Source organism: Schistocerca piceifrons, chromosome 7, assembly GCF_021461385.2.
Source record: "Schistocerca piceifrons isolate TAMUIC-IGC-003096 chromosome 7, iqSchPice1.1, whole genome shotgun sequence".
NCBI classification, from domain to species: Eukaryota; Metazoa; Arthropoda; class Insecta; order Orthoptera; family Acrididae; genus Schistocerca; species Schistocerca piceifrons.
In genome coordinates this window covers 432,644,380-432,671,505 of record NC_060144.1, presented here as the reverse complement: position 1 = coordinate 432,671,505, position 27,126 = coordinate 432,644,380, and the positions used below count along the sequence as shown (strand labels likewise).

The window sequence follows — 27,126 nt, the reverse complement described above, 5'->3', positions numbered from 1 at the left end:
GAAACACATGCATACACTGTATAACATGGCCATGTTCTCTGGGGACCAGTCCAATGAACTGCCTGTAAAACTGAATAGTCTCCATAAATCAGGACTACCCGGTATCACTCCAGTAGGGGTGGATCAAGAGAAAAAAGATGGGGGTTTGGTTTCAGCACTGGTCTTCTAAGGTCCACATCCGTGCAGCTGCACTAAAGGAAATGGTGTAATTTCTCATTAACAGTGTGATTACCAAACGAACATAAGATATGCAGTGACTGCTACAGCCATAGTATTTCTTACTGTCATCATCCGTGACATTGTGCTACAGTTCTGTGAAGCTGTAGTTAAGTGAAACCAATGACAATCATTTCTAGTAGTGTATGAGAATTCTGTAATGTATAAAAAGTCTTTACAAAAAAGAGACAGATAGCAGGTCTAAGTACTAACTCTTGCACCCCTCTCTGTCTCCACCCCTTCTCCCCTCACCCCCGTTGCAGCTACCCAGGTGTAATGTAATGATTCTGTAAGGAAGAAGATAAAATTTTATTGTTATGAGACACAGATACACAGTGAGTAGCTGGCATAGTGACCAAATTCTGATCCAAGTAGAGCCCAAATAAGTTCTAGTTCCAAGCAATACTTTGGCATAATAATGAGTTCCATAAAATTTCAGTTTTACACCTATGAGGTAATATTAGATGTAATGTCTGATCAATGTTAATAGGCTCAGATTGTACAAGTGATTTAGGGAAGTCTAAATTACAAAGTCATTTCAACTGTCATTACAGTTAACCTATAAATATATGGAACAGACTGAATTTAATTTGATACTGATAGCATACTGGCCACATTCAGTACCATAACTTCAGCATAATTTGAAACAGCAGAAAATAGAGAATACTGAAATGCCATTTTAGTATGAATATCAGTTTTTGGTAGCAATATCAATTAAGTATCGGATGATGTTGGGTTTCTTTATTCCTTTTTATGCTGAATGTAACTTAATTTACTCTTGAAACAAAAACACATATTTGTTTATTAAGTTACTGTACCTTAATATGTGACAATAATTCTTTATGTGATGCTTGCATTTTCTGAAACTCATCAGATATATTTAGTAATTTGTGTTTTTCGTCTTTCAAATTGTTTTTCTCATTCTCTGTTTCCATCACTGCTGTCTTTACGCTGTCAATTTTCTACAATAAGATGAATAAATCATAAACAAAGGAATTAAACACAAAAAGGATACAGTATTTATTTATTTATTTTATTTATCCATCATTTGACAAAAAATATTGTATGGGTGTTGTCAAGGGTACATGTAAGCCATTTCAAAGAAATGGGACACAAACAATATATACGTAAAAAAAGTACAAAACAAAATAATACAATGAAGTTAATAATAATACAATGAAATTAATGTAGCCTATACACATTCCTGCTTGTTATTTTAAATGCATAGTCTGTTTTTCTTAAGGCTTTAGTTTTGTCCTCCCTAAACGGCAAGTCCTTATATACACAACACTGCTTAAGTATATATTTACATCACACAACAGCTGCCCTTTAAGTATGTAAACATAATGAATGGTTAGGTAATGAACGATTAGGTACAGATAGAGTATTTTCCATTTTGCCTCTATAAATATCATCAGAAAAAATTTATTGACCTACATAGTCATTTACAGAATAAAAACATTGTTCTACCAGAAATTTTTTAATTCTGTTTTAAATTTGTTATCGTCTACTAACTGCCTGATGTTGACTGGCAGTGCGTTGTACAGTTTTGCACCAATATGGCTCACATGCCTTTGTGTATTCGTTCTTTTTGTTCGCTGAGTATGGAGTGCTGCGCTATTACAGGTATTGGAGTTATGAAAGTCGGCATTTGTCTGAAAATCTGCAATGTGGGTCCTGACATACAATACACATTTGTATATGTATAATGATGGTATAGTAAGTATTCTAAGCTTTTTGAATATGGGTTTGCAGTGTGTCTGTGGATGACTGTGAGTTATTATTCGGATGGCCCTCTTCTGCAACAAAAAAATTTGTTTTAGGCGCCCTGTTGTGGAACCCCAAAATATTATTCTGTATGTGGCAAGAGATTGCAAATAGCCGAAATATGCCATTCTGGCACCCTCTGAGGTACAAACATTTGCAATAATTCTGAGGGCAAAACAGGCTGAATTAAGTTTCTGTGCAAGTTTTATTACGTGGTCATTAAAATGTAAGTTTTCATCCACATGAATCCCCAGCAATTTTGTGGATGTCACTCTGTCTAAGGCTTTGTCACCCCACACCAGATTGAGATTTACATTTTGACATCTTTTCCCAAACTGCATATAATTTGTTTTATTTATATTCAATGTCAACCTGTTTGCATTGAACCAAGAGTGGATGTAATTTAGTACTTTATCAGCAGTTGTTGGTAGCAATTGCTTTGGTGCACTTATTACCACACTATTATCATCTGCAAATATTATTGCTTTGGCTGCATCATCTGAGGTGTGAAAATCATTTATATAGACAAGAAACAATATGGGCCCTAGGAAGCTGCCTTCTGGTACTCCTATTTCTAAATTTTTTGCCTCTGATACTGAATTTATTTTGGGGTTGTAGTAAGTTGATGTCAGTCCTACAACCTGTGTTCTGTTTTTTAGGTATGATTCAAACCATTTTTTTCCTATCGCATGTATACCCAACGCTTCCAATTTTTCTAAAAGAATGTCCTGGTTCACAGTGTCAAAAGCAAGGGACAAGTAAAAGATAAAAACACCAAAGTGAAGTGCTTGATTACCTTTTGTTTCACTGTTAGTACTTCAAGAATCAGAGATACAAGCACATTTGGTTTAGCACTTTCGTGGACTTAGACAGCATCCTGAGCTTACATAAAAAGATGCTAATACTCTTAAATCACTAACTACATTAAATACATCTCCTAAACACACACACACACACACACACACACACACACACACACACACACACAAACACACACAGATTTACGTGACAGAAAGTTTTGACTAATTGCTGTCATACTAAGTTGTAACAAGTCATTGGTTACAAGGTTTCTGCATATGAAATTTTCACATTATATGTAACAATGTGCCACTACTGGAAATATCCTGACATTTTATGTGCCTCAAGTCTCTTAGAGTTACATACAAATATTTACACATGCCATAAATACAGGTATAACTCACGTACTTCCCTGCAACAGCATTCAGAAATCATTTAAGCATTATCTTTCACAAAATAGTTATTAGATACTTGATCAAAAGTATCCAATCACCTTATGTAATGTCAAACTGACCTCTGGTTGTAATGGGAGGCAGACTCACCACTATAAAAGCAGGCGAGGAGTGTTGTGTCATCAGTAAACACACAGTAACAACAGAATGGGTCAGTCAAAAGAGCACAGGATTTTGAACATGGATTCTCAAGCATTGCTGTGAGAGGCTGTAAAAACTGAATGAAATCAGTGGAAGGAATTACTCACGAGTTATAAAGTGCCACCAGCTGGCCAGCTAGCTAGCACAGTGATTGTGTGGAGAGAGTTAAAGAGAATGCAGGACAATGATCAAGCAGTACCTCATAAGCCACACATTTCTTTAGTCATTGCTAAGCAATGTTCAGAGTGGCATAAAGAGTGATGCCATGGGATGACCAGAAATAAGTGATTTGGATTTATAAATCATGTTACATCCCGTTGCAATCCGATGAAAGGTTTGGGTTTGGAGAACACTACATGGCATCATGCATAGTATCAACAGTGATGTACAGAGGAGATGGCATTACAGTATGATTCTTTTCTATTATGTGGTTAGGGTACGGTCCACTTATAGCACTTAAGAAAATGCTGAATGCAGATAGAGATGAACACATTTTACAGCACTAATGGTTGTTTGTACCAGCATGACAAAGCACCCTGTCATAAAGCAGCAACAGCGAAGCAATAGTTTGTGGACAATAATGTTCCTGAAATGGACTGGCCTGTCAAAGTCCTGATCTGAACCCAATGGAATACCTTTGGAGTGAATTAGAACATCAACTTCACTCCAGAACCCAGAATCCAGCGTCACTACCTTCTCTGATTTCAGATCTTGAGGAAAAATAGGCTGCCACTCCAAAAACATTCAAATGCCTGGTAGAAACTGTCCCAGTAGAGTCCAACCCATCACAAAGGTGAAAAGTGGACACACCCCATATTAATGTTGACTTTAGGTGTCCTGATACTTTTGATCAGGTAGTGTATTTAATATGTATCATTTATACAAAATAGATGCATTCAGAAATGACAAGTGTGTAATCTCCCAAGAAGTCATTGGGAGGAGAAGTGAAGGCTGTTTGTGTTGCTTTCATGATGACTGTTGCAACACATCATCCTAGAAAATTCTTAGGAAACATTATGCATTAGAGTGTACTTCAGTTCAGCCAGATGATGGAAGAATCAGATTAGAAAATGAGGCACTAAAAGTTTAAATGAGTTTTGCCAATTGGACAGCAAAATATCTGACAGTGGCAGAAGGAAAGGGGAAACAAATTTCAAACTAGTAATAGTAAGACAATCTTTGAAGAAAAGAGAAACACATCACTAATGGATAACATATTAAATGTTATTAAGTGTTTTCTGGAAGTATTTGTATGGAAGTGAAATATGGATAATAGCCAGCATCACTAAGAGGAAAATATAAGCATTTAAATGGTGAAGATTAGATTGGTAGATCAATTGCTAATGAGGAGGTATTGAATTGGCACAATTTGAGTAAAAGACGGATGAGTATACATGACATATAATGAGGCACCGCTAATTTGGTTATGGATGGAAAATTGGGAAGGAGGCACCAGATTATAGAGAGCAGGCTCAAATGGGTGTAGACAACACTAGTTATGCAGAGCTGAAGATACTTGTACAGAACAAACTAACATGTAGAACTGCATCAAATCAGTCTTCATACTGAAAATAACAACATGTGACACAAAATCACACTTAAACAGTTACAAAATTGTTGAGTTATGTAAACTGGTAATTTCTGCATCAAGAAGAGCCACTTTAGAAATATAGGAACTTGTTTTGGGGACATAAAAAAATATATACTCAAGTTTGAATTTTTTACCTACATCAAGCAACAGAAAACATGAAAGACAACAATACCGATAGTGGTAGGCCAACTACAGGAATTTTAATGGATCTTAGCAATATTTGGCAGAAACTACTGGAAAGGCATAGTATGTGGATCTTTGATGTTGATTTTATGATGAGTAGTGCTGATGAACAACTAGTGTTCCTGATTATCTAGTTTGGTTTGTTCCCTATAATAATATTTGCAATAAGGAAAAAGTCCCCCATTCGGATCTCCGGGTGGGGACTACTTAAGAGGACGTTGTTATCAGGAGAAAGAAAACTGGCGTTCTACAGATCGGAGCATGGAATGTCAGTTCCCTTAATCGGGCAGGTAGGTCAGAAAATTTAAAAAGGGAAATAGATAGGTTAAAGTTAGATATAGTATTAATTAGTGAAGTTCGGTGGCAGGAGGAACAAGACTTCTGGTCAGGTGAATACAGGGTTATAAATACAAAATCAAATAGTGGTATTGCAGGAGTAGGTTTAATAATGAATAAAAAAATAGGAGTACAGGTAAGATACTACAAACAGCATAGTGAACGCATTATTGTGGCCAAGATAGACACGAAGCCCACGCCTACTACAGTAGTACAAGTTTATATGCCAACTAGCTCTGCAGATGATGAAGAAATTGATGAAATGCATGATGAGATAAAAGAAATTATTCAGGTAGTGAAGGGAGACAAAAATTTAATAGTCATAGGTGACTGGAATTCAAGAGTAGGAAAAGGGAGAGAAGAAAACATAGTAGGTGAATATGGATTGAGGCTAAGAAGTGAAAAAGGAAGCCGCCTGGTAGAATTTTGCGCAGAGCATAACTTAATCATAGCTAACACTTGGTTTAAGAATCATGAACGAAGGTTGTATACATGGAAGAACCCTGGAGATACTAAAAGGTATCAGATAGATTATATAATGGTAAGACAGAGATTTTGGAAACAGGTTTTAAATTGTAAGACATTTCCAGGGGCAGATGTGGACTCTGACCACAATCTATTGGATATGAACTGTAGATTAAAACTGAAGAAACTGGAAAAAGGTGGGAATTTAAGGAGATGGAACATGGATAAACTGACTAAACCAGAGATTGTACAGAGTTTCAGGGAGAGCATAAGGGAACAATAGATCAGGAATGGGGGAAAGAAATACAGTAGAAGAAGAATGGGCAGCTCTGAGGGATGAAGTAGTGAAGGCAGCAGAGTATCAAGTAGGTAAAAAGACAAGGGCTAGTAGAAATACTTGGGTAACAGAAGAAATATTGAATTTAATTGATGAAAGGAGAAAATATAAAAATGCAGTAAATGAAGTGGCCAAAAAGGAAACAAACGTCTCAAAAATTATACCAACAGGAAGTGCAAAATGGCTAAGCAGGGATGGCTAGAGGACAAATGTAAGGATGCACAGGCTTATCTCACTAGGGGTAAGATAGATACTGCCTACAGGAAAATTAAAGAGACCTTTGGAGAAAGGAGAACCACTTGCATGAATATCAAGAGCTCAGATGGAAACCCAGTTCTAAGCAAAGTAGGGAAAGCAGAAAGGCGGAAGGAGTGTATAGAGGGTCTATACAAGGGCGATGTATTTGAGGACAATATTATGGAAATGGCAGAGGATGTAGATGAAGATGAAATGGGAGATATGATATTGCGTGAAGAGTCTGACAGAGCACAGAAAGGCCTGAGTCAAAACAAGGCCCCCAGGAGTGGACAACATTCCATTAGAACTACTGATGGCCTTGGGAGAACCAGTCCTGACAAAACTCTACCATCTGGTGAGCAAGATGTATGACACAGGCGAAATACCCTCAGACTTCAAGAAGAATATAATAATTCCAATCCCAAAGAAAGCAGGTGTTGACAGATGTGAAAATTACCGAACTATTCCATAGAAATGTTGGAACACGTGAGGCAATACTGACCCTACGGCTTATCTTAGAAGCTAGATTAAGGAAAGGCAAACCTACGGTTCTAGCATTTGTAGACTTAGAGAAAGCTTTTGACAATGTTGACTGGAATACTCTCTTTCAAATTCTGAAGGTGGCAGGGGTAAAATATAGGGAGCGAAAGGCTATTTACAATTTGTATAGAAACCAAATGGCAGTTATAAGAGTTGAGGGACATGCAAGGGAAGCAGTGGTTGGGAAGGGAGTGAGACAGGGTTGTAGCCTCTCCCCGATGTTATTCAATCTGTATATTGAGCAAGCAATAAAGGAAACAAAAGAAAAGTTCCGAGTAGGTATTAAAATCCTTGGAGGAGAAAAAAAAATTTGAGGTTTGCCAATGACATTGTAATTCTGTCAGAGACAGCAAAGGACTTGGAAGAGCAGTTGAACGGAATGGACAGTGTCTTGAAAGGAGGGTATAAGATGAACATCAACAAAAGCAAAACAAGGATGAAATGAGACACTTAAAGTAGTAAAGGAGTTTTGCTATTTGGGGAGCAAAATAACTGATGATGGTCGAAGTAGAGAGGATATAAAATGTAGACTGGCAATGGCAAGGAAAGCGTTTCTGAAGAAGAGAAATTTGTTAACATCGAGTATAGATTTAAATGTCAGGAAGTCGTTTCTGAAAGTATTTGCATGGAGTGTAGCCATGTACGGAAGTGAAACGTGGACGATAAAGAGCTTAGACAAGAAGAGAATAGAAGCTTTCGAAATGTGGTGCTACAGAAGAATGCTGAAGATTAGATGGGTAGATCACATAACTAATGAGGGGGTATTGAATAGAATTGGGGAGAAGAGGAGCTTGTGGCACAACTTGACTAGAAGAAGGGATCGGTTGGTAGGACATGTTCTGAGACATCGAGGGATCACCAATTTAGGATTGGAGGGCAGCATGGAGGGTAAAAATCGTAGAGGGAGACCAAGAGATGAATACACTAAGCAGATTCAGAAGGATGTAGGTTGCAGTAGGTACTGGGAGATGAAGAAGTTTGCACAGGATAGAGTAGCATGGAGAGCTGCATCAAACCAGTCTCAGGACTGAAGACCACAACAACAACAACAAGGAAAAAAGACAAAAAGATATATTACCCATATCATTGACATTTTATCTGCATACTTTCAGCATGCTGGATGTTACGTGATAGCAATTTTTATTGAATTATAATGCAAAAAGACAGCCAGTCTTCCAAATAAAATAGATATTTATTCAGTGGGTGACTGGTTTTGGGTTAATACTCATTTTCAAACCAACTTATTAAAAAAAAGTAAAAATTAAAAATACGGTATATCAAAACACATGCCTACATTAAGTATGGTACAAAGCATAAATGGATTGAATATCGCAAATGGTATAAACTAAAGCTTGCAAATTTAAATGTACATACAGAATCAAATTAAATGATTTTGATACATATATGTCTGGTCCCAAGTGAACATCACTGATGTTCATTAATGAATAATATAGGTCAACATACCGTAGACTCTATTAGGAAACCTAGAAGAGGTGGTGCCCTCATCGAACCATGATTCTTTTATTTCAGGCAAGGTTGTCTCTACTGTAATCCACAATCTTAAAAACAGACCATGTACAAAAACTGATTACGCAACATAACTGGCACATACACATGTTTTGTAAATGTGCTAATCAACAGAAAATGGCAACATGCAATATCCTATTGCACAGCATGCTCTACAATGTGATAATCATGACCTCAGTGCAAGTTTCACCACACGTGCCATCTGGATTCTTCCTGCAGACACCAGTTTCCCAGAAGTTCGCAGGTGGGAACTAGTGCTACAACACGTCCTTGGTTCTTGCCACCCACGTGGCCTTAATTTATATTAATTTCTTCTGTCTCAGCATATCTTCACAGTAGTTACTCTTTTCTTCACTCTGTTTTATTTTTCTACACCTTTCATTGTTTTACCTATCTATTTTTCACTGCCCCCTCCCACTTCTGTTATGTACAATGCACTTAGATTTTCACTCTTATTAACTCAAGCATGATGTTTAAGCAGTGATCATTACCCTGTCTTCCACCTTTAAGGTCTCAGATTTTCAAATCTCATCGATTTCAGTGCCCAACAATCAGTCCTTCCTTCTCATACCATGGGGTAAGTCCACCATGTCCCACAGTTCTGTGTGACTTTTCTGAAATCTACCCCTTTTCCTAGACATCTCCAGTCCTTTTCCTTCACCCCTCTTCCTTCCCCTTCACCCCTTCTGTCCAAAGAATGACCCACTGGCTCCACAAGCTTGCCTAATTACAACCCTCTTTTTTGTGTGTATTCTGCCACCACTTGGTGAGTAGATGTTTTATCTATCCAATTAAATTATTTTGAAATAAGTGCAATATAATACTAAGGCCTAAAATATAAATTCAAAGATAATAGGACCTGCATGTCATAAGGCATGCAATATGTCAATACATTTTCATAGAAAAAGGAATACACAACACTGCTACAAAATAGCATACACTGTGTTGATACCTTGTAGTACAGGTGTGGCAGACAGAGGTCAAAAAAGCAATAAATAGCAAATAAATGTTTAAAAAATAGTATGCAAATAAAATATATTCACAAAACTATACACTTTTACATTTAACTGAAATAAAATAGACCAATATGCATTGCGCATTAAGTCATATATAAAAGTAAGACCACACCCAGCAGCGTAGAAACGAAAGAAATGAACCATAATTATATTAACAATAGCATCTGGGCAGTCAGTGATATAAGAAGGAAAGGGCCAGGGGAAGGAGGGGCTGAAAGGGGAGGTATGGGAAAGGAGGAGGGGGAAAAGGAAGGTGGTAAGTAAAGGGAGGTGGATAAGATAGATGGGACAAAATGGTTCAAAAGATAAGGGAAGAACCCAGGGTGGAGGAGACCGAGGGTGAAGGAGGGGGCATAGGAGAGGCACAGGGATTCTAGGCTGAAGACTATAGCAAAGTAAGGTGCAACACTTATTTACAAATATACAAAAGAATGACAAGCATAAAATACAAAATCTGCATTACAATAGATACATTCAATAATCATACATACATTTATTGGCACAATCTGTGTACCATAAAATAAAAGGCTGTAACAGGATAATAAAAGCCAAGAAATATCTTTTAATGCAATATAGGGGACCTATATCAGATTCATTGGCAAGTGCTTTTCCAAAAAGACTTAAGGCTACATTTCATACAAACCACCAATTTAAATTCAAATTACGATGTAGGTTGGGTGCTCATGGAAGAGGCTCTGATGCAGATAAATCTGGTTCCTCAAGGGTGTATAGGTTACAGAGAGGATCTTGTGAGTCCTACATAGGCAAGACAGGTAGACATTTTACTACTCATTACAAAGAAAATGTTAACCTGAATAATAAGACAGCTTGTTTACATCATGTACATTTTAATTATTTATTGTACCCTAATTAGCTATGGTCTTCATCCACAACTTCACTTGCACTCCCTCCTGAGATCTTTTCTTATTTGCGGTTTATTATTTACTTCAGTCACCAGTTAGATATCTGTAGGTACTGCTTCCTGAATCTAGTTTTGATATGATTACACCTTCTCTAAAAAGATTAGATGTACTTCATTCTTAGTCACACAACATGTGTGGGTATTTACAATGTGATTGAAAGCTATGTTCTTTAGTGCCCTGAGGGCAGTTTATGCTTAGTAGAGTTGAATCACAGCCACTATGTTTCATCATTTTATTTTGTGGTACACAGGTATTTCCAAATAAATTTTTGAATGTATCTATTGTAATGTAGATTTTATATTTTGTGCTTATTATTGTTTTGTGTATTTGTAAATAAGTGTTCACCTTACTTTGCTATAATTTTCAAACTAGACTCCCCCTGCCTCCATTTATGCTTTGCATTCATGCTTAAAATAAACATGTGTTTTAATACAGTGTAATTTTTTACTTTTCATACACATGTTGGTTCAAAAATGAATAAATATCTATTTTATTCACAGTTGTGGCTGTATTTTTCCATCATATTATTTCATTTCCAACTATCCTCAACCTTCTTTAGTGTCTCCAGGTCTCTTACATATATACAACCTTCTTTCATGATTCTTAAACCAAGTGTTACCAGTGATTAAATTACACTCTGCACAAAATTCTACCAGGCAGCTCCCTCTTTCATTCTTTTGCCCCAGTCCATATTCACCTACTGTTATCCCTTCTCTTCCTTTTTCTCTTACTGAATTCCATTCTCCCACCACAATTAAATTTTCATCTCCCTTAACTATATGAATAATTTCTTTTCTCTTATGTCACCATATATTTCTTCAACCTCCTCATCACCTGTGAAGCTACTTAAGATTGTATAGAGGGTCTATACACAGGAGATAAATTTATAGGCAGTATTATTGAACTGGAAGAGGGCATAGAAGATGAGGTGGGAGATATGATACTGCAAGAAGAATTTGAGAGAGCAGTGAAAGACCTAAGTTGAAACATGGTCCCATGAATACACAACATTCTGTTGAAACTATTGATAGCCTTGGGAGAGCCACCAGGACAAAACTCTTTTATCTGTTGTACAAGATATATGACATAGGCAAAATACCTTCATACTTCAAGAAGAATTTAATAATTCCAATTCTAAAGAAAGCAGGTGCTGATAGATGTGAGTTTTATTGAACTATCAGTTTAAATAGTCATGGTTGCAAACTACTACAATGAATTCTTTGCATAAGAGAGGAAAAACTGGTAGAAGCCAACATCAGTGAAGATCAGTTTGGATTTCACAAAAATATAGGAACAAGCAAGTCAATACTGACCCTAAAACATATTTTAGAAGATGGGTTTACATTTGCAGATTTAGTGAAAGCTTTTGATGATGTTGACTGGAATACTCCTCCCCCCATGAACCATGGACCTTGCCGTTGGTTAGGAGGCTTGCGTGCCTCAGCGATACAGATAGCTGTACTGTAGGTGCAACCACAACAGAGGGGTATCTGTTGAGAGGCCAGACAAACGCACGGATCCTGAAGAGGGGCAGCAGCCTTTTCAGTAGTTGCAGGGGCAACACTCTGGATGATTGACTGATCTGGCCTCGTAACACTAACCAAAATGGCCTTGCTGTGCTGGTACTGTGAACGGTTGAAAGCAAGGGGAAGCAACAGCCGTAATTTTTCCCGAGGGAATGCAGCTTTACAGTATGGTTAATGATGATGGCGTCCTCTTGGGTAAAATATTCCGGAGGTAAATTAGTCCCCCATTCGGATCTCCGGGTGGGGCCTACTCAAGAGGACGTCATTATCAAAAGAAAGAAAACTGGCGTTCTACGGATCGGAGCATGGAATGTCAGATCCCTTAATCGGGCAGGTAGGTTAGAAAATTTAAAAAGGGAAATGGATAGGTTAAAGTTAGATATAGTAGGAGTTACTGAAGTTCGGTGGCAGGAAGAACAAGACTTTTGGGCAGGTGAATACAGGGTTATAAATACAAAGTCAAATAGGGGTAATGAATAGGAATGCGGGTAAGCTACTACAAACAGCATAGTGAACGCATTATTGTGGCCAAGATAGACATGAAGCCCAAGCCTACTACAGTAGTACAAGTTTATATGCCAACTAGCTCTGCAGATGACGAAGAAATTGAAGAAATGTATGATGAAATAAAAGAAATTATTCAGATAGTGAAGGGAGATGAAAATTTAATAGTCATGGGTGACTGGAATTCGGTACTAGGAAAAGGGAGAGAAGAAAACGTAGTAGGTTAATATGGATTGGGGGTAAGAAATGAAAGAGGAAGCTGCCTGGTAGAATTTTGCACAGAGCACAACTTAATCATAGCTAACACTTGGTTCAAGAATCATAAAAGAAGGTTGTATACATGGAAGAAGCCTGAAGATACTGATAGATTTCAGATAGATTATATAATGGTAAGACAGAGATTTAGAAACCAGGTTTTAAATTGTAAGACATTTACAGGGGCAGATGTGGACTCTGACAACAATCTATTGGTTATGAACTGTAGATTAAAACTGAAGAAACTGCAAAAAGGTGGGAATTTGAGGAGATGGGACCTGGATAAACTGAAAGAACCAGAGGCTGTACAGAGTTTCAGGGAGAGCATTAGGGAATGATTGACAAGAATGGGGGAAAGAAATACAGTAGAAGAAGAATGGGTAGCAGTGAAAGATGAAATAGTGAAGGTAGCAGAGGATCTAGTAGGTAAAAAGATGAGGGCTAGTAGAAATACTTGGGTAACAGAAGAAATATTGAATTTAATTGATGAAAGGAGAAAATATAAAAATGCAGTAAATAAAGCGGGCAAAAAGGAATACATACGTCTCAAAAATTATATTGACAAGAAGTGCAAAATGGCCAAGCAGGGATGGCTAGAGGACGAATGTAAGGATGTAGAGGCTTATCTCACTAGGGGTTAAGATAGATACTGCCTACAGGAAAATTAAAGAGACCTTTGGAGAAAAGAGAACCACTTGTATGAATATCAAGAGCTCAGATGGAAACCCAGTTCTAAGCAAAGAAGGGAAAGCAGAAAGGTGGAAGGAGTATATAGAGGGTCTATACAAGGGCGATGTATTTGAGGACAATATTATGGAAATGGAAGAGGATGTAGATGAAGATGAAATGGGAGATATGGTACTGCGTGAAGAGTTTGACAGAGCACAGAAAGACCTGAGTCAAAACAAGGCCCCGGGAGTAGACAACATTCCATTAGAACTACTGATGGCCTTGGGAGAGCCAGTCCTGACAAAACTCTACCATCTGGTGAGCAAGATGTATGACACAAGCGAAATACCCTCAGACTTCAAGAAGAATATAATATTTCCAATCCCAAAGAAAGCAGGTGTTGACAGATGTGAAAATTACCAAACTATCAGTTTAATAAGTCACGGCTGCAAAATACTAACGAGAATTCTTTATAGACGAATGGAAAAACTAGTAGAAGCCGACCTCGGGGAAGATCAGTTTGGGTTCCATAGAAATGTTGGAACACATGAGGCAATACTGACCCTACGGCTTATCTTAGTGTTGTGACTCGCCGATCATTCAAAGCACCACCGCGCAATTACGCGCGTCCTCTATGTGCGGCGCTGTCTGCCAGCCATGCAGCAGCTGCGCCACCTAAGCAGCCAACTGAGCAGGGGCCGCTAGACTGGGACTCAGTGCTCATTCGAATGCTAATGTGTACACATGTCTTGCTTGTCAACTTACTCTGTGACTTATATGTGTTGTGTCGTTCTGAAATATATGTGTTAAACTTGACGTTACAACAATTGGCAATGAGGTAGTGGATTTTCCCTTTTCACTGTTGACCCACAGGGTTCCATAGCTACTGTCAAGCAACTATTGCAAAATCTCCTTGAGCAGCAAATGCTTCTAACAGCGGCAATTCACAATTTCATCGCAGCATCAAATGCGGAGCGTTTCTCGTCATTTTTTTTCAAAAGCAAACGCATGTGGTAGCCTCTCGTGTTGCCTTTTATCGTTGTCAAAAACAGCCACATCAATCCTATCGCGCTTGGGCTGCTGAACTTCACAGCCTCAGTCGAAAGTGTCAATTTGTTATTGACGTTCAAAAAGAATCCTATGCCGATTCCATGGTACGGGATGCTATTATCTGGTCGGCGCCCGACAAAGAAGTTCGGCAACATGCCCCTCAGTTGGCGAATCTAACTCTAGATGAAGTTCTCTCCACTGCGCAGTCTTTTGAAATTTCTCGCACCGCTGGGGCGCAAATAGAGGCGTGGGGTGATGTCGGGGAAATACATCCTCTGTGCACTGTTGACGACGCATGCGGCGTGTCCCCACCGGCCGACGTGGCCACAGTGCGCTCCCACACGCAGCCTCGGCTTAGCCGTAAACAACCCGCTAAGAAACTGCAGCAAAACCCTTCCGTTTGCAAATCCGACCGCATACATGATGTTCATGAACATGATGCTGATTCTGATTCTGTGTTGTCTGTCAATTGCACTTCTTCCCTTTCAGGGAAGTTATTCCTCACTGTCCAAATCCTTGGTCGAGATGTTTGCATGCAAGTGGATACTGGTTCTGCTGCCACTATAATTATTTCTCAGATGTATCTTCAGTTGGGTTCTCCACTCCTGTCACCTGTCACTCGGCAATTACGGACATACAATAAACAGAAGATTTCTCTCTTGGGACAGTTTAATGCTGAGGTATCTTACAAATCCGTTGTTCGCACTGTTCCCATATTTGTGGTCGACCAGAGCAATGTAGAAAATCTTTTTGGTTTCGATGCCTTTCGCATTTTTGGGTTCTCCATAGATGACTCTGTCAATATTGTCTCTGATGCTATTCCTTATGCTCAACTGGATTCCTTGTTGACGACATTTTCGTCCCTTTTTTCTCCTGGGTTAGGCCGTGCAAACGACTTTGAAGCTCATATCACGCTCAAACCCACTGCTCGGCCTAAGTTTTTTCGGGCTCGGCCCATTCCTGTGGCCCTTCGTGATTGGGTAAAATGGGAGTTGGATTGTCTCACTACTTCAGGGGTCTTGCTTCCTGTCACTTCCAGTGAGTGGTCCTCTCCTGTCGTTGTCATTGCTAAGCCAAATGGTGATATTCATCTCTGTGGCAATTTCAAAGCCACTGTAAATGCTCAAATCCTCATCGACACTTACCCTACGATCCGTCCTGAAGAACTGTTCACTAAACTTGCTGGAGGCCAGTATTTTTCTAAAATTGACCTGTCAGAAGCTTATCATCAACTTCCTCTTGACGCTGCTTCCCGGCAGTTTCTGGTCCTTAACATGCCTTTCGGCCTCTATCAATACCAACGCATGCCATTCGGGGTTGCTAGCACCCCTGCTTTCTTTCAGCGATTCTTGGAACAATTATTGCTCCCTGTCCCTGGGTGTATCAATTACATGGACGACATTGTTGTCACTGGTTCCACCACTGAAGAACATCTTCAAAATCTCCGCATGTCTTACAGACTGCCGGTCTTAAGTTTAATCTTCAGAAATCACAATTTTTTTAGGCATCTATCACATACTTGAGGTTTCAACTCTCTCGGGATGGTATTTGTCCGCTTCAGCAAACTGTCGCTGCGATTGATGCCCTTCCTCGCCCTACATCTGTTAAGGAACTGCAGGCCTTCTTGGGGAAAATAGCATACTATCACAAGTTTTTACCGTCTGCGGCTTCGGTGGCTCAGCCGTTGCATCGCCTGTTGCATAAAAATGTGCCTTTTCACTGGTCCGCGTCATGCAAAGCGGCTTTCCAGAAATTGAAGACTATGCTGAAACAGACCCCGTGCCTGGCTACTTATCGACCTGGCCAACATCTTGTTCTTGCCACAGACGCCTCTCAATACGGGGTCGGTGCAGTCCTTGCGCACCGTTTTTCTGAAGGTTCGGAACAACCCATTGCTTATGCCTCCAAAACGCTCACGGATGCCCAACAAAAGTATTCTCAAATTGAGAAAGAAGCTTTGGCCAGTATTTATGCTCTTCATAAGTTTGGTGCTTTTCTCTATGGCTCAAAATTTCATCTTGTTACGGATCACAAACCACTTGTTTCCTTGTTTCATCCATCAACGTCACTTCCTGACAAGGCTGCACACCGCCTCCAGCATTGGGCTCTTTACTTGTCTCGTTTCAATTATGAGATTCATTTCCGGCCAACGGCTCAACATGCAAATGCTGATGCTCTGTCTCACCTTCCCATGGGTCCTGATCAGGCATTCGATAGGGTTGAACTTTTGTGTTTCCACTTGGATGTTGCCGAGCAGCGGGTTGTGTGTTCCCCATCACTGGAGACAGGCTGGCGGCTGCTACGGGTTCTGACCCTACCCTCTCCTGGGTTTTACGCTGTATTCAGAAGGGTTGGCCAGATCGCCCGTCCGCTAAGACTTCTGATCCGTTGTGGAACTACTACGCTTTGCGCTACCGCCTCACGGCTAGGGATGGTGTTATCCTCCTCTCCACTGACAATGCTTCGCTGCGTGTTGTGGTACTTGCGTCTTTGCGTGCTTCGGTCTTGCGCCTCCTTCACCAAGGGCACTGGGGTGTGTCTCGCACAAAATCTCTGGCGCAACGTCATGTGTACTGGCCTGGCATCGACTCTGAAATAGCACACATGATCACTGCCTGCGGGCCTTGTGCGTCACAGGCCGCTGCCCCGAAGTCATCTTTGTCACCGTGGCCTTCACCTGAGAAGCCCTGGGAGCGCATTCATGCTGACTTTGCGGGACCCTTTTTAAGTACTTATTGGCTCCTCGTAATTGACCCCTACTCTAACTTTCCTTTCATTGTCCGTTGCACGTCGCCTACCACCGCGGCAACCACCAGTGCTCTCGCCCGCATTTTTTCTTTCGAAGGCCTCCCCTCTACTCTTGTTACTGATAATGGTCTGCAATTTGCCTCTTCCGAATTTGCGGATTTTTGTGCTCGTCACAGCGTTATGCATGTCACGGCCCTGCCGTTCCATCCACAATCCAACGGTGAGGCTGAACGACTGGTCCGCACATTTAAGGCTCAGATGCGGAAACTTCTGACTTCTTCTGCTGCTGATGATGCGCTTCTCCAGTTTCTGGCGTCTTACCGTTTCACCCCCATGGGCGACCACAGCCTGGCTGAGCTCTTACAAGGCTGAGAGCCCCGCATGCTACTTCATCTTCTGCGGCCTTCCACCTCATGGCCGCGGGTGCCTTCACTTGGCCGGTTCACCGCCGACGACCTCGTCTGGGTACGGGATATGGCAGGCGGCCAAAATGGAGCCCGGGCCGCATCTTAAGACACCGTGGCAGACGCCTGTATGAAATCCAGACGGACACGGGTGTTGCAGTGCGTCACTCGGACCAGCTTCGGCCTCGTGTGCCAGCAACGCCTGTTCCAAATGCCGCTACACCACTTTTGGCTCTACCTGATGCTCGGGATCTTGGCATCTCTCAATACTCACAACGCAGCCCTCTCACCGTCATCGCAATGCCAGCACAAGAACGGACGCCACCAGGAGATGTGCCCATGCAGGAACCGGATGACTGTCCTCTGTCACAGCAAATCTACTCGCCTCCTCCTCCAACCGACGCCGACACATCGCCCGTGTCTCCTGTCATATCAACTGGACTTGCCGCAATGGGCAGATTGGTGCATGGGGCCCCAGCAGATTCGACCCCTACGTCTCCTGTCATCTCGACCCGTTATCATTGGGGACACTTCCGTCCGTACGGGAAGCCTCCTCCTCGAGACTTTACGGCGAGTCAAACAACGCCTATGGACGTTAGCCATCTCCAGGACACCTCCATCAAGACCAGTGCAACAATTTCAAAGGGGGGAAAAGTGTTGTGACTCGCCGATCATTCTGCCAGCCATGCAGCAGCTGCGCCACCTAAGCGGCCAGCCAAGCAGCGGCCACTAGACTGGGACTCAGTGCTCATTCGAAAGCTAATGTGTACACATGTCATGCTTGTCAACTTACTCTGTGACTTATATGTTTTGTCTCATTCTGAAATATATGTGTTAAACTTGCCATTATAACACTTAGAAGCTAGATTAAGGAAAGGCAAACCTACGTTTCTAGCATTTGTAGACTTAGAGAAAGTTTTGACAATGATGACTGGAATACTCTCTTTCAAATTCTGAAGATGGTAGGGGTAAAATATAGGGAGCGAAAGGCTATTTACAATTTGTATAGAAACCAAATGGCAGTTATAAGAGTTGAGGGACATGAAAGGGAAGCAGTGGTTGGGAAGGGAGTAAGACAGGGTTGTAGCCTCTCCCCGATGTTATTCAATCTGTATATTGAGCAAGCAGTGAAGGAAACCAAAGAAAAATTTGGAGTAGGAATTAAAATCCATGGAGAAGAAATAAAAACTTTCAGGTTCGCCGATGACATTGTAATTCTGTCAGAGACAGCAAAGGACTTGGAAGAGCAGTTGAATGGAATGGATAGTGTCTTGAAGGGAGGATGTAAGATGAACATCAACAAAAGCAAAACGAGGATAATGGAATGTAGTCGAATTAAGTCGGGTGATGTTGAGGGTATTAGATTATGAAATGAGTCACTTAAAGTAGTAAAGGAGTTTTGCTATTTGGGGAGCAAAACAACTGATGATGGTTGAAGTAGAGAGGATACAAAATGTGGACTGGCAATGGCAAGGAAAGCATTTCTGAAGAAGAGAAATTTGTTAACATCGAGTATAGATTTAAGTGTAAGGAAGTCGTTTCTGAAAGTATTTGTATGGAGTGTAGCCATGTATGGAAGTCAAACATGGACGATAAACAGTTTAGACAAGAAGAGAACAGAAGCTTTCAAAATGTGGTGCTACAGAAGAATGCTGAAGATTAGATGGGTAGATCACATAACTAACGAGGAGGTGTTGAATAGGATTGGGGAGAAGAGAAGTTTGTGGTACAACTTGATTAGAAGAAGGGATCGGTTCGTAGGACATGTTCTGAGGCATCAAGGGATCACCAATTTAGTATTGGTGGGCAGCGTGGAAGGTAAAAATCGCAGAGGGAGACCAAGAGATGAATACACCAAGCAGATTCAGAAGGATGTAGGTTGCAGTCGGTACTGGGAGATGAAGAAGCTTGCACAGGATAGACTAGCATGGAGAGCTGCATCAAACCAGTCTCTGGACTGAAGACCACAACAACAACAACGACTGGAATACTGTCTTCGAAATTCTGGAGGGATCAGGAGTAGCACACAGGGAGCTAAGGGTACTTACAACTTGTATAGAAACCAGGCAGCAGTTATAAGAATCAAAGGGCATGAAACAGAAACAGTGATTGAGTATGGAGTGAGATTTGGTTGTAGTCTGTCCCTGACGTTATTCAATCTGTGCATTGATCAAGCAGTAAAGGAAACAAAAGAAAGACCTGGAGTAGGAATTAAAGTTCAGGGTGAAGAAATAAAAACATTGAGCTTTGCCAATGATGTAATTCTGTTAGAGACAGCAAAAAGACTTGAAACAGCAGTTGAACGAAATGGACAGTGTCCTGAAAGGAGGACATAAGATGAACATTAACAAAAGCAAGACAAGAACAATGGAATGTAATCAAATTAAAACAGGTGATGCTGAGGGAAGTTTGCTATTTGAGAAGAAAAATAGCTGATGATGGCCAAAGTAGAGGTGATATAAAATTAGATTGGCAATGGCAAGAAAAGATAAATAGTTTAGAAAGAAGAGAATAGAAGCTTTGGAAATGTGATGCTACAGAATAATGTTGAAGATTAGATGGGTAGATCACATAACTAATAAGGAGATACTGATTAGGACTGGGGAGAAAAGAAATTTGTGGCAGAAGCTGACTAGAAGAACGGATCGGTTGGTAGGATGCATTCTGAGACATCAAGCAATTATCAGTTTAGTATTGGAGGGAATTATGGAGGGTAAAAATCATAGAGCGGGACAAAGAGATGAATACAGTAAGCAGCTTCCGAAGGATGTAGTAGGTTGCAGGAGTTATTCAGAAATGAAGAGGCTTGCACAGGACAGAGTAGCATGGAGAGCTGCATGAAACTAGTCTTCACACTGAAGACCACAACAACAACAATGTATCTTTGATTAATTAGGTACTAAAGTAATTACAATTAATTTGTGTCACCAATATACTCAAACAGTACAATAAAATAATGTATAACTAATGAAACAATATTGCCTCATAAACATAATACCAAAAATTTACCCGAAAAGTTGATAATTTTAATTCCTTCATAAATATGTTCCTACACAATCATGAATGCTATTTTTGTCTTAGGTATATTAGCCTAAATAAGAACAAATGTGAGAGATTCACTGTCATCAAAGTACCGGGTGATCAAAAAGTCAGTATAAATTTGAAAACTGAATAAATCATGGAATAATGTAGATAGAGAGGTACAAATTGACATACATGCTTGGAATGACTTGGGGTTTTATTAGAACCAAAAAAATACAAAAATTCCCAAAATGTCCGACAGATGGCGCTTCATCTGATCAGAATAGCAATAATTACCATAACAAAGTAAGACAAAGCAAAGATGATGTTCTTTACAGGAAATGCTCAATATGTCCACCATCATTCCTCAACAATAGCTCGAGGAATAATGTTGTGAACAGCACTGTAAAGCATGTCCGGAGTTATGGTGAGTCACTGGCGTCGGATGTTGTCTTTCAGCATTCCTAGAGATGTCGGTCGATAACGATACACTTGTGACTTCAGGTAACCCCAAAGCCAATAATCACACGGACTGAGGTCTGGGGACCTGGGAGGCCAAGCATTACGAAAGTGGTGGCTGAGCACACGATCATCACCAAACGACGCGCGCAAGAGATCTTTCATGCGTCTAGCAATACTTTTTTTTTTTTTTTTTTTTTTTTTTTTTTTTTTTTTTTTTTTTTTTTTTTTTTTTTTTTTTTTTGTTGTTCTAATAAAACCCCATGTCATTCCAAGTATGTGTGTCAATTTTACATCTCTATCTACATTATTCCGTGGTTTATTAAGTTTTCAAATTTATACTGACTTTTCGATCACCCGGTATAATTTATCAAGAAGATGACATTCATATAATTTACAGAACCACCCACAATCAATAACTATTTGCACTATGAGCACAGAAAAATCCTCACTTTGTCACCAGAAAAGCAAAAAGCACATAATATAAACATAATTTAGAAATCTCCAAGAAAGAAGTAAAAATGATCTGGAGCATTGCCAAAAAGGAAAAACATAAAACAATAACCAAAATAGCTCCCTTACTCATGTAAGTGGCCCTATTGTAAAACCTTCCATATGCAACCCTCCTCAATAATACACTCTTGCTCCACCACTGTAACGAATAAAGAATAAACTGCAACAGAGGTGTGTCTGGTCAATGGCTGAAAGCAATGGTAAACTACAGCTGGTTTTTTTTGAGGAAATTTAGCTCTACTGTAAGGCTTTAATGATGATGGCATTCTAACAAGTAAAAATTTCAGAGGTAAAATCACCCCCCATTCAGATCTCCAGAGGGGAACTATTTACAAGGGTAAAACAAAACTGTCATTCTACAGGTCAGACTGTGGGCTGTGGAATCCTTTAATTGGGTAGCAAGGTTAGAAAATTTAAAAATAGAAATAGGTGAGACAGAAGTTGAATATGCTGCCTTCTTCACATGTAATAATTGTGGACATTTATGAAGGTTCTTCCGGTAATTTCAAGTAATTCATCGGACACTTGAAGCACTTGCTGCACCATCTTACAGGAAAAGCAAAGGATATGATAGTTCTCTTTGATTTTAACATAAATTTTCTAACTCAGTTTTTCTCACAAATCAGTTCTTGAACACCTGGCACATTCCTTTCTCTAGTAACAGTAGTTAATTTCCCCACTCGAGTCAGTGCCAGTTTCAGCAGACTCCTTTACAATATCTTTGTAGACCGTGACAAAATTGACAACATTTCTGTCAAGTAAGTCATAAATAGCCTTTCTGACCATGATGGACCAATGATGATGGTCGCTACCCACTGTACTTCTCAGGGAATAACTGAACCCTGCTGAAGAACAAGCAGGCCAAAAATTATGTTACAATACAGAAATTTAAACACTGCCTTCAGAAAGTTGAAGGTATTACTAAATGTAATTTATTTTGAGATGAAATCATATTACTGTTTGAAAAGAATGTTCCCACAAAGAACCTACAGAATGCACATCACACAAATAGTGAAAAAGTCACGGTTCACCATGAGGATCAAAAAACCCTTCAAAAAGAAATGAGACCTATACACTGAATTCAGAATTTGAAATAACCCTGCTAAACAGAATTTCTATAAAGGTATTATAAAATTATAAACTAAGTTATTGAAAAAGCAAAAAAATATTTACCTGCTGGACAAAATCAATAACTCAGGTAATAAAACTGAAAGTTGTGGAATGACTTAAAAAGAGGTGCATGGGCTGCTTCTCCTCCCCCCACCCCCCCCCCCCCCCAGCTTCCAATCTTGTCCTTCATCAGAACAATAATGAAGTTAGTGATCAGCAAGAGATTGCCAAGATCATAAATGAACACTGCTATCAGGTCCAAGTGAGGTGATGTGTACCTTCAAACGACACGCGCCAAACACTTTTGGTGATATAATGTTAATTCCTAGAAGCACCAGACAACTTAAGAACACTGCTGTCTCATTAAAAAGTTAATTTTCATTTGGCTTTGACAATATTCTCATGACTTAATCACAATCAAGTCTAAATCTGAAAGTAGGGTCATCAGTGAAGTACAAAATTTAGCACTGAAAGTATGTTTGTTACAGACACTAACATACAGCCAGGACAGAACTGAACTCCTCATCAGACAATACTGATAATTATGGAAACATAGAATGTTCCATAATATCCAAACATTACAAAAATAATACCTTCCAGAAATGATAAATCCCAAATAACAAATGTTTGCTGTGGATGGAGTTTGAACTGACAACCCACAGCATGCCAGCTAATGATGCTAACCACTACTCCACACATCATGGAGCACAGTTTGCAACATTGCTCCCTCTCCTGAAAGAGCAGTAACCTACTGTTTAAGAACTTCTCATTGGATCCAACTACAGCATCCTTGTCCCTGATCTTGTTATGGGTCTACTGCATAGCAGCACTCGAGTATCACTGTATTGTGTTCATGTTGGTGAATTCTCTTCACTATGATGTGTATGAAACATAACCACTCTATTCGAAGGTTTGCAATCATTGAATGAGTCTTCAGTTTACTTGAACAAGAAGCCTCCATCATCGATCTGTGCCAAAGGACTGTAATAGGTCTTCATATCAAGGACAGGAATGATATCGCTGTGCTTTTGTCTTGTTCATGAAGGGTCATAATCCTCAACTTCATATCTGATGTCTGACAAGCAACAAAGGATACAATACCATATAAAGTAATGTTTTTACTAAAACTTTTCTGATAGTCCTACCTTCCATGCAGGTGTCAAATTCCACACCAAGTCTTCCAGCCTTATCTAAATGGCCAATGCGTGGCATTATAACACTTTTGTCTTTCTCCTAGTCATATTCAAGCTGTCTGTCTTGCTTCTTTGGTCCTGGTGGTGAAGTGTTTTACATAATCATGGCTAAAATGAGAACAGTATATCCACTGTCATTTTGGCCTCACGACTGTGGGGTAGAAAGAACAATGTGAAGCCTGTATTGTCATGCTTCACTGTGTTGTATGCAAATGTTACAACAGACAGTATTGCGCACAGGCCTCTCTGTTTAGCATCAATGTGCATTGAGAGCATATCGTATTAAATCATTCTGTGAGGCCATTTATCTGTGGATAGTAGGTAGTTGCCATTCTATGGGTCATGTCACAATGTGAAATTATCTCTGATACTAGTCTCAGCCAGAAAACTTCCCCATGATCACGGACCATCATAAGGTGTTCTCCATGCTTGAAAATTATGTCTTCTACAAGGAACCCTCCAATTTCCAGAGCTTTAGCAGATGGCACAGCATTTGTGATGGATATGCAGCAGGTGAAGGAGTCAGGGCATTGATTTCCACTTATCAAATCTGGATACCTTCCTAATAGGTTGATTCCAATCTCATGGAATGGTATTGGTTGACCCACAGGAAATTGTGGCACATGCTTCCAATGCTGCCATTCCTTACATTGGTACAGTGTCTAATAGATCAGTGGAGACCCGACCAGTGACGTCTACATCTGATCCTGTCTGGAGTCTTCATGAATCCCAGGTTGTTGGAGAGTCATGGAAATACTTCAAGACAGCTGGCCATGGATGAGCTGGGGATTGGAGAGTCATGGAAATACGTCAAGACAGCTGGCCATGGATGAGCTGGGATGACAACACCCTTTTCTATCCCATCAGACCAGATCATATTTCCTCTTACACAATGTTCCATTTATTAATAGGAATTCTTATTTGGCCAGTTTCTCCTTCTTCAAAGCCTCTGTGGTTTTAAGCACTGCTGGATTTCCTCTCTGTTCAGTAGTGATGTCCTTTAATGCAGCAATTACTGAGTTTTTGCCCATGCTGCTGCGTCAGTTTCTTCTTCTTCTTCAAGGCTCCTGTGGTTTTAAGCAATGCTGGATCCCCCCCGTGTTTGCATCCATTTTTGCATAACACTATGATGTCATACTTTGAAGCCTCAGTGTCCACCTCACCAGCTGGCTCAACTGATCCTTTGACATGTCTAAAATCAAGCACATATGGGATATGATGGTACGAGAAGTGACTTGTGCGAATCTCCGACCAAGAACTCTTACAGCACTACATGAACAAGTCAAGCAGGCATGGCATAACATGTCCCAAGATAGTATTTGTCATCTGTACAAGTTACTGGATGCCAAAGTCAGTGCCCACCCTGCCGCCCATACAGGCTACACCACATACTAATAAGGGTGTTGCAGCATGGTCAATACCTGGAATCTCAGAACCACTTGTGCTATTGATCTGCAAATGCAATCATTCCATGTACTTCACATGAACTGTTGTAACAATAAATCTTGAGTGAATTGGAAACCTCTAGAAAAGTGTACTAACTTCTTTCTGGCAGTTTATTTCCAACATCCAGCAAAACTAAGTTTGAGCCAATCAAACTGAAATGTCATTCTGCAAGACACCTATTCTGGCCCGCATCACAATGGCAACTGGCAATTCCAATGCAGCCACCCACATCAGTATGATGATGGATGATGCACTACCACAATCAACTCCTCTATTCATCAATGTCACCATGAAGTAGGAATTTGCCAACTCATATTTAAGAATTCATCTATGGTACAGAAGGAGTTGTCAAGGAGGTATGATCTCAATTTGTTTTTGAAACTATTACTGCTGTCTGTCAGACATTTTATTTCATCGGGTAATTTATCAAAAAGTTTTATAGCAGCATATTTTACCCCTTTCTGTACCAAAGATAGGTTAAGTAAAGGATAGTGTAGGTCTTTCTTTTTTCTGGTATTGTAATCATGAATGTCGCTGTTGATTTTAAACTGGTCCATGTTGTTGGAAAAAAAATTCGTTACTGAGTAAATGTACTGTGAAGCAGTTGTAAGAATTCCTAACCTTTTAAACAGATGCCTACAAGAGGTGTGACTATGAACTCCACACATTATTCTAACTACTTTCTTTCAAGCAGTGAAAACCTTTTGCCTAAGTGTTGAGTTGCCCCAGAATATTATTCTGTATGACATCAGAGAGTGGAAGTATGCAAAGTATGTTAGCTTACTAATTTCTACATCCTCAAAACTGGCAATTATTCTTATTGCAAAAGTTGCTGAACCTAGTCGCTTTAGGAGATCCAAAATATGAATTTTCCAATGAAGATTCTCATCTACATGTACACCCAAAAACTTAGTATGCTCTACCCTGGCTTCTGATTTCTTTTGATGTGTTATGTTTATTGAAGGAATTATACGAGGGTCGGTCAAAAAGTAATGCCTCCCATTTTTTTTCTACTTAAAGAAATTAAGTTAAGTGAAAAATTTGAATTTGGCGCCATTCCTCAAACCTTCTTCTGCAATCCACTGCAGTAGTAACTTTCTGTGTCAACAGGTGGCAGCACAGCAGAAGTTTGTAAGATGGCCGACATCGATGTTCGTTTGAGACAGCGTTGTGTGATTGAATTCTTGAATGCAGAAGGTGAAACGCCCATACGCATTCATGAAAGACTGAAGAAGGTGTATGGTGTTGTGACAGTGGATGTCAGCACTGTTAGACGATGGGTTCGTCGTTGTAAGGAAGCTGAAGGGCAAACACCGTTGACTGACGAAAAGCGGAGCGGCAGGCCGGTGAGTGCAGTGACTCCACACAACATTCAGCAAGTTGATGACATCATTCGTGGTGACCGTCGGGTGACTGCAGATGAAGTGTGTCGCATTATTTCTCTTAGTAAAGGCAGTGTGATCACGATTATTAAACAATTGGGGTACTCAAAAGTTTGTGCACGGTGGGTTCCAAGAATGTTAACCGATCAGAATAAAGAGGCAAGGAAAACAATAGCCTCCCAACACTTGCAGCGCTTCCGTTTGGAGGGAGATGAGTTTCTGAAAAAAATTGTGACCGGGGACGAAACATGGGTGCATTTTTTTGAACCCGAATCAAAGAGGCAGTCAATGGAGTGGCGTCACACAAGCTCGCCGAG

General features: G+C 40.1%; 1 protein-coding gene across 2 annotated transcripts in view; it reads right to left on the bottom strand.

Moving 5' to 3' along the window:
- LOC124805181 (myosin heavy chain, clone 203-like) overlaps positions 1-27,126 on the bottom strand; it is a 259,196-nt gene that overhangs the window by 110,631 nt on the left and 121,439 nt on the right. For both annotated transcript variants that reach the window (XM_047265671.1, XM_047265672.1), the window contains one exon: positions 1,035-1,178. In XM_047265671.1, the coding sequence (XP_047121627.1) occupies positions 1,035-1,178 (144 nt within the window). The remainder of the gene's footprint in view (positions 1-1,034; positions 1,179-27,126) is intronic.